At 35.6% G+C, this 7,871-nt stretch overlaps 1 protein-coding gene across 1 annotated transcript in view; it reads left to right on the top strand.

The window, feature by feature from the left end:
- Nucleotides 1-3,002, top strand: part of LOC138176022 (protein piccolo-like) — a 591,004-nt gene extending 588,002 nt beyond the window's left edge. The window contains exon 26 of the mRNA XM_069106747.1: nt 2,101-3,002. Within this exon, the coding sequence (XP_068962848.1) occupies nt 2,101-2,241 (141 nt within the window). The 3' untranslated portion in view covers nt 2,242-3,002. The remainder of the gene's footprint in view (nt 1-2,100) is intronic.
- Nucleotides 3,003-7,871: the final 4,869 nt, after the last annotated feature.

The raw sequence follows: 7,871 nt of genomic DNA on the forward strand, positions 1-7,871 counted from the left end.
GACTGAACTAATTTAAATTCTGAGAGTGAATTACTTTGCCTACCTCATTAATCCTATCAGGGTACCAATTTCAACCAAATAAATCTCTACTTGGTGGGATTCTGGCTGTATAGGAAAGAATTTTTTTTAATAGTAGGCTTTTTCTAGTGCCCTTTTACTTAAACTACAATTTTATTCCACTTATATTTAAATGTAGTCTTGAAAGGCAAGAAGGAAAAGATATGTCTGTCACTCCTATCAGCCTTTTCTTAATGCAGGGAAACCAAGATTCCCTCCCTCCTCAGCTTTATTGTATAAAACATAAGACTGATCTCTCCAGTCTAATCTTTAAATCTCAATAAGGAAGATGACTCCTACTGCAGAGGAAAGGAGACTAACTTCTTTCATCTAAGCATGACAGGAAGACTCTATGTCTACTTTTTTTGATTCTTAGAAACCAGGGAATGCAAATCTTGTAGCTAGTACAGCTAGTAATTTAACAGCAAGTGCCTTAACAAGGACACTCCTCACTAAAGAAGTCATGAGGTCTAGTTAACTCAAGTCTTCCCTAAGGTGCAAATCTAGATTTAATTCTTAGAGTAGGTCTCTGCTTCTCTTTACCTACCTCCATCTCCTCCATCTGGTCTCAGATATGTTCCCCTTACCCCTTACAAATCTAACCAATCCCAGTATTTTCTTTTCATTCTCATGAAGGTTGAAATATGACTCATTGGGTGATGTTGCCCTCAACCCTTTCTTCCTAGGATTATGCTAGAGATAACACCTATACTATGACCCTGCTGAAAAATAAAGTAGCCCATCCCTAGTCTTACTATAGTCTCATAATACCTAGTAAAATGTCTTATAAATATTAGGAAGTTAATAAGTGTTCAATGAGTCTTTAAGGATTAGTAGGTTTTTGATAAGTAAAGGAGGCAACTAGGTGGCACAGCAGACAGAGCACCAGTCCTGGAGTCAGTAAGGCTCATCTTCCTGAGTTCAAATCTGGTCTCAGACACTTCCTAACCATGGGACTCTGGGCAATTCACTTAAACCTGTTTGCCTCAGTTCCCTCATCTGTAAAATGAACTGGAGAAGGAAATGGCAAATCACTCCAGCATTTTTGTCACAAAGAGTTGGAGATGACAAAAAATGATTGAACAAAAATAATGAGAAATAAAGGGGGCATAGGAGGACATGCCTAGCCAATGCTACAGATTCAGCTAAGGGCCAGTGGCATCAATATGCAAGAAATGTTCACAATATAGTTTAACTGGAGTGTAGGATTTGTGTTGGGGGGTGAAAATTGAAGAAAAATTTGCAAAGAATTTGAATTAGTGTGTGAAATGTGAGAAGATTAAAATGCCAAATGATATAATCTAATTTTTCAAAATTGTTTCCACTTCATTCTTCTAGCATTAAAATAATATTTTAGTTGATTTCATATTGCATGATCTGGGACAAAGATGTTTGGTAAATTAGCCTATAGATTTGTTTAAGTACATCAGTTTTAATCTAAGCATACAGATGTCATTTTTTGAATGGTCAGAACCTCAAGGATGTACAGTTTAGTTCAAGGAATATTAAGAAATATTAAAATTCATGTATAGCGGGACGGCCAGGTACACAGCGAGTAAGAGCACCGGCTCCAGTGTTGAGAAGACCTGGAGATCGAATCCTGGGCTCAGACACTTAGCACCCACCCAGAAACACCTGGCCGTGTAACCTTGAGCAAGTTACTTAACTCCAATTGCTTAGGGGTGGCCATGTGGCTCAGCGAGTAAGAGCACCGGCTCCAGTGTCAGGATGACCTGGATCAGATCAAATCTGGGCTCAGATGCTCAGCACCACACCCAGAAATAATAACTGGCCTTCTAACCTTGAGCAAGTTACTTAACCCCTATTGCTTTAAAAAAAAAATCATGTATAGCATGAAAGTATTCTGAGGATTTCTTAGTCATTGTAATTCTTCCCCATTTTCTTCTTTTCTTTTTCTTCCACAGTGAGAAAAATGTCTTTAAAATTACTTGCTTATAGTAAGTGCTTAATAACTATTTGTTAGATTGATATGAATGCTAGAGAATGAGATAAAGTACATTTTTTACTTTTTTTGTCTTCTAGATTTTGCTTGTTTCCAATGGAGGGAAGTTTATGAAAAAGACACTGATTGGCGAAGCTTATATCTGGCTTGACAAAGTGGATTTAAGGAAAAGAATAGTAAACTGGCACAAACTCTTGGTCAGTCCTACTCAAACACATTGAAGAGAGTCTGCTTAGGCTTCAGAACCTTACAGACCATTATCTTCTATAAAGAGCATCAAATCAATTCCATAGATTGATACTGTTGTGTTTAGCTAGTCTTTCAGAGGAAAAAATAGACAAGTGGGATGATGGGATGATGGGTCTGCAACCTTGTAAACTTGCTGTTGATGAAGTCAGCAATAAGCTCTGGGATCTCAAATAAAAGGATGTATGATTTTTAAGGAGGACTTGTTGATATTGACCTTCTTATGGTCAACAAGGGGAACTGTGAAAGGAGTTGAATGCTGAAGGCAGATGTGATTACATGGAGCTCTGCTGAAGCTGGAAGTGGTGGTTCAAAGATCAATATGGTTTGCAATGTAACACAATGATGTTTTTTATGCAAAAGCATCTAAGGTGAAAGCAAAGGACTGACTTTATAAATCTCACTTTTGAAAAGTGTAAAACTAGTTCCTCTGCACCTTAGGCTTTCTGATTATTTACTATGGTAAGAATTTACGGCAGGATTGATTCATCCTGTTTTGTTTGCCGTCATGGCAGAGATGTGAGTTTTATTTTTTCTGAATTAAAAACAACAACAAACAAACAACTATGCCTTGGAGCATAAGCTCAAAGGGGATTTCATGGTGTAAAGCACCATCCTTGAAACCCATATGATGAAAGCACATTTTTGGTATAGGCTGACATGATTTATACTGAAGATAACATAGGGTAGAACTTAAATGGAATACCGAAAAGGGAGATGCCCTTTATTGTACAAATGAAGCTGCTATCCTAGAAGACCACACTTGGATGACTTGGCAGGGAAGAATTTTGCCTCAAAAACAAAATAGTCCCAGGGTCCTATCAGAAAAATATAAAAGACTCTTTATTTTCCCAAGATTTAGCCTTTGGAGAAGACTATCTGAATGATATAGGCTATATGTACCAAAGGACATAGATTTAATTTGTCTTGTATGAGCTAGGAAGCATGAGCGCCTATTATTTGTGGGACTGCAAATAAATTCATTATCCTATAGATTTAATTTCTATTGAGTGACATATTAGGACACAAAAATATTTTCCCTCAAATTTTATCTTAGCCTCTTAGAAGTGGTTAATTAAATTGGGATGAACCCTCACTCTTATGTAATTAAATCTTTTCTTAACTCTATATATATAGCATGAAAATCCTTACATCTTAGGCCCACCTTTCTATTGTGCTTCTGATCCCCCATTATCCCCACACACACATACTTAATCTTGGTCAAGTTCATAACTGGGGAACTTGGGAAACTGTATAGTGTGACTATTCAAAGCACCAAGTTTAAAAATTTTATTCTATTTGAGTGAGGATTTTGACACCAGAATTATGATAATTCATTTCAGTAAATGTTGAACATAATATCTAAGATATTTAAATGGGGATGTCTTTAGCATGTAATAAAAGTTATTGATGAGAAGCTCACAAGGGTGGCAGTATACCCTGGTGGAAAATAGTTTAGTACTCGAATTCAGGAAACCTGGGTTTTATTCTCAGCTGTGACAATGACTCCCTGTCCAATCTTCAGCAAGTCACTAAACTTCTCTGTGTGCCCATGTCACGTGTAAAATGGGGATCTTAATACCTTCCCTTCCTACCTCACAGGGTTGTTGTGAGGATAAAAGTAGGTCATGAACATGAAAGCACTTTGCACAATATAAAGCACCATACAAATATAAGGAATAAGGGTTATCAAACATGTTGAGTCTCTCAATTCAAGAGGGAATAAAAGCCTTTTTCCTCCAAATAGCCACCTTAACATTGGCTAAAAAGAAGATATTTCCAAATCCAAAAGTATTATTCTTCATTTACCATTTGGAAAACAAAGTTAAAGGGTGAAGTGAAAATACATACAAATAGGATATGCAAAGTTGAAGCCAAATGAACTACTCCATTCTCAAATCCCTTATTCCACTCTGACTTGTCCCTAAAACAAAATTTAAGGGCTAAGCAACTCAATCTAAATTTATTGTTTTAAAATTGCTGCTGTAATCTAAACAAAATATTCCTCTGCAGAGAAGAAGTAGTACAATTCTCTCATATGAATACTTATTTCAAATGTAGTTTTATCTGTAGTTAGTATTAACTATAGGTCTTGATCCTGCATGAACCATCAAAATGACTAGAAACCATTCATTGCAACAGACCTTATTTGCATTGATAGAATAAGGATTTTTTCTCCAGTTGTCCTCCCACCCTATTTGTTATATCTTCCCCACCCAACAATATCACCTCCACCTTCTGCCCCCTACCAAAAAAAAAATCTACTTTTAGTTACCATTGAAATAGAGATGAGGGCATTTGGAAGATCAAACCACTGACAATTTTGATCTTACAAGAATTTTATTTTTTGGTGACAGCAAGTCCTGCTGATGGTTGCTATGGAAATTTCCAGCAGGAGTTACTGTGAAATGGGAGACTATAATCAAGCATTCTTTATTTGGGAAAAGTAGCCCAATAAGCTTTTTACCCGACACAGAATGTCACTGCTAGTTGCCCTTAAAGCTAAACTGTCTAATGGGACCTTGGTTAACTTTGGCACTCTCTTTTAGTCACTGGCATAATCCAATTATCTTTAATGCTTGGTTCTCATGAATACAAGATGACCAGTCATTTGGCTTCAAAGTGTAATCTCCCTCAGACCAATAAAATAGTAGAGATCATCAAGCAAAGGGATGTCCCTTCGCCTTGACCTGATCAAATGTATTAAAATTATTTTCATTCTGGGTGGCCCATCAGTTCCTGGAGACTAGTAGCAGTCAAATCATTGAGCACATTCAATGACAGGGCTCATCTTGTATGGGTTGTGTGCCAGCATCCATTCAGAGTTTGTAAGATGCTTCCAAAGAGTGCCAAAGTTTCAGCTGACCCAAATCCTTAGGTTGTTCTGGAATTATTCTATGCAACACTGATTCATACGTGAATGCATTTCTTCTGAATGATGTTAACAACCCTTCATAAAACAGAACAATTTCATTTTAACATTTAAAATAGGGCTCTTGATATTTTTACTTTTTTGTATATATCATAGCATGGTTTTCCAATTCTACTTATTAATTTCTCCACTGGCTTCTTAGTGGCTACAGAACTTGTGATCTCTGATTAACTGATTTTTTTATTAATCTAACTAATACACTTCTACAACATTTGCCTAAATATTTTTGCCTATATCTTTCAAGTTCTTCAAAGGAATTTTGATTTTTCCCACAAATCTACTGAATCATCAAATATTGAGATAGTTCCTTGGTTTAAGATCTGGTGCAATGAAAACATATTGAAATCTGAGCAAAAGCACAGTGTGAGTGTTTACAAAAGACAAGGCTTCATAATGTAGTCTTTACAAATATGGATGGGGATAGAAGCAGGACATAACTATGAATATCTACTTATTTACCATTTCACAGTTTAAAGAGACAGGATCCAGGAGCAGAAAAAAGGGATATAGGGTCTGCTTCTTAATATTACCCATATTTTTTACATCAGATTAACTTATTAATCAAATCCATATTTCAAGACATAAGTGAAGTAAGTTTTGTAGATCACACATACACATCTTGAAATGGTCATTTTGTGGGAGTAATGTAGCTGGTAACCAGCTGATAAGGATTCTTACTATAGGAGTGATGGTGGGAGTGGGCATGGTGAGAGTAGTGTGAAGATATAAGTAAGCATCTATACTATAAAAAAGCTATTGTGCCCAATTTAATAGAAATTATTTGATCAATGTTTAGTTTCATGAAGATATCATAAAGATGTTTATAGTATTTTTTTATTATTTAAATCATACTTAATATTTTAAAGGACTTATTTTCATTGCTACAGTGTCTATTATCCCAAATTCTGCCAACTATATCTATACATGTATATACACCTATGTCTAACAGAAGTGAATTGAAACTATGTGACTGAACTTGGAACTGAGATGAAAAGGAGAGAATGTTCAATGAATAGAAATCAAAAGATCCAGTTGTTTCTTTCAAATGACTTAACTGCCTTTGCTAAAAGACTAGAGTGAATGAGTAAAATGGATAATCTCTCTAAGTGAAAGTATACATTTTAATGTTTTCTGTATGTTCCATTTTATTTATTTAAAAAAAAGTCACCTGGGGAACTCAAAATCATTTACAAATCCGTAAATAATATTAGGTCATTTGAGAGAGCAGTTTCTTAATTTGTTACACTGTATATAACTATACATTTTGTAAAACAGACGAGTTTGGACTATTAATTTCATCCAACATTCAGCATGTGAATGTGAATATTATTTGATTGTGTCTGTATATTTGTTCAGTGATGTGCTCAGGTGCTACCATGATGAATAATAGCGTGTGTGCTAATATCTTATCAAAAACAAAAGCATACAGCATTCCAGCTGTCCAAAAAATTTTTAAAAATTTAAAAAATATATATCCTTGAAAAAATGTCATGTTTCTAAATTGAATGTTGCATGCACTGGTGGTTATTTGATAACTTCTTTTCCTTTTATAAATTTTACTTCTGAGATCTCTCTAGAAAAACAGAAATGACATCAAAAAGCCTTGTTCTAAAAGTTGTATAAATTGAAATAAAAATGTATGAGAGTTGTACAAAGACAATGCTTGTAAATCTGTCTCAATTTCCACTCTATGTAAAAATCCATGTCATGATTTTGTGGTTGTATACAGGATGTATCTTGAGAAGTTATGCAAGTTGTGTTATACAAAGGCTGCTCCCCCAGTCTAACAAATAAATACTGAAAACATCAATTCTGTTGTTACTCATCATTGACACACTCAATGAAAACCTAATGGTACAATGGAGAAAGGGTGACTCTGAAGCCTGACTGCAGCCCTGTTTAATTAACTTGGCTTCAAATCCTATGCTTATAACCTGAGGTGTTCCAGTCTTATTCTTTCACCTGTTCACTGAATTCATTCCCAGAATGGCTATTATGGCCAAAACCCTAAATCAGGGGTGGGGACTCTGCGACCTCCAGGTCAGGGTCACACTTGAGGATGTAGGGGGCCACATGTGACCTACCTTGAGGCCACAGGTTCCCCACCCCAGCCCTAGATAACTAACATAGGTTTGAATAGTACCCTGGAAGTTTACAAGCTGTGAGACCTTAGCAAGTCCCTTGATTTCCTTGCATCTGTTACTTCGTATACAAAAGAAGGGGGTTGGATCCTTTGATCCTTTGATAGATATGTGTAGTGTGACCTTTCCTAGACACAGAAAAAATCATTTCAAGTACTTCATATTATTTTTCAATTTTTTCTGCTTTAAATAAAAAGCTTCTGATAAGCAAATATTCTAAGGTTTTAAGACCTAGCTTCATAAACATTTTCATTATTGATTTCCTTAATATTCATCATATTTCTCAGGCATCATCTAATAAAATTTCAAAAAACATATCCTAGAGATCCCTTGATCATTGGCAGATAAGGCATTTCTTAATGTAGGTAGGAATACTCTTTATTATACAATATGTCCAAGAGAGTGTTGAACCTGGAACCAGGAAGACATTTTCCTGAATTCAAATCTGGCCCCAGATACTTACTAAATGGGTGACTCTCTCTCTGTCTCTCTCTCTATGTCTCTCTCTCTCTCTGTCTCTCTCTCATACTTA

The sequence above is a fragment of the Petaurus breviceps genome, unplaced genomic scaffold, assembly GCF_028583685.1.
Source record: "Petaurus breviceps papuanus isolate PSGF00001 unplaced genomic scaffold, PetGlider_PUasm1.0 80, whole genome shotgun sequence".
NCBI classification, from domain to species: Eukaryota; Metazoa; Chordata; class Mammalia; order Diprotodontia; family Petauridae; genus Petaurus; species Petaurus breviceps.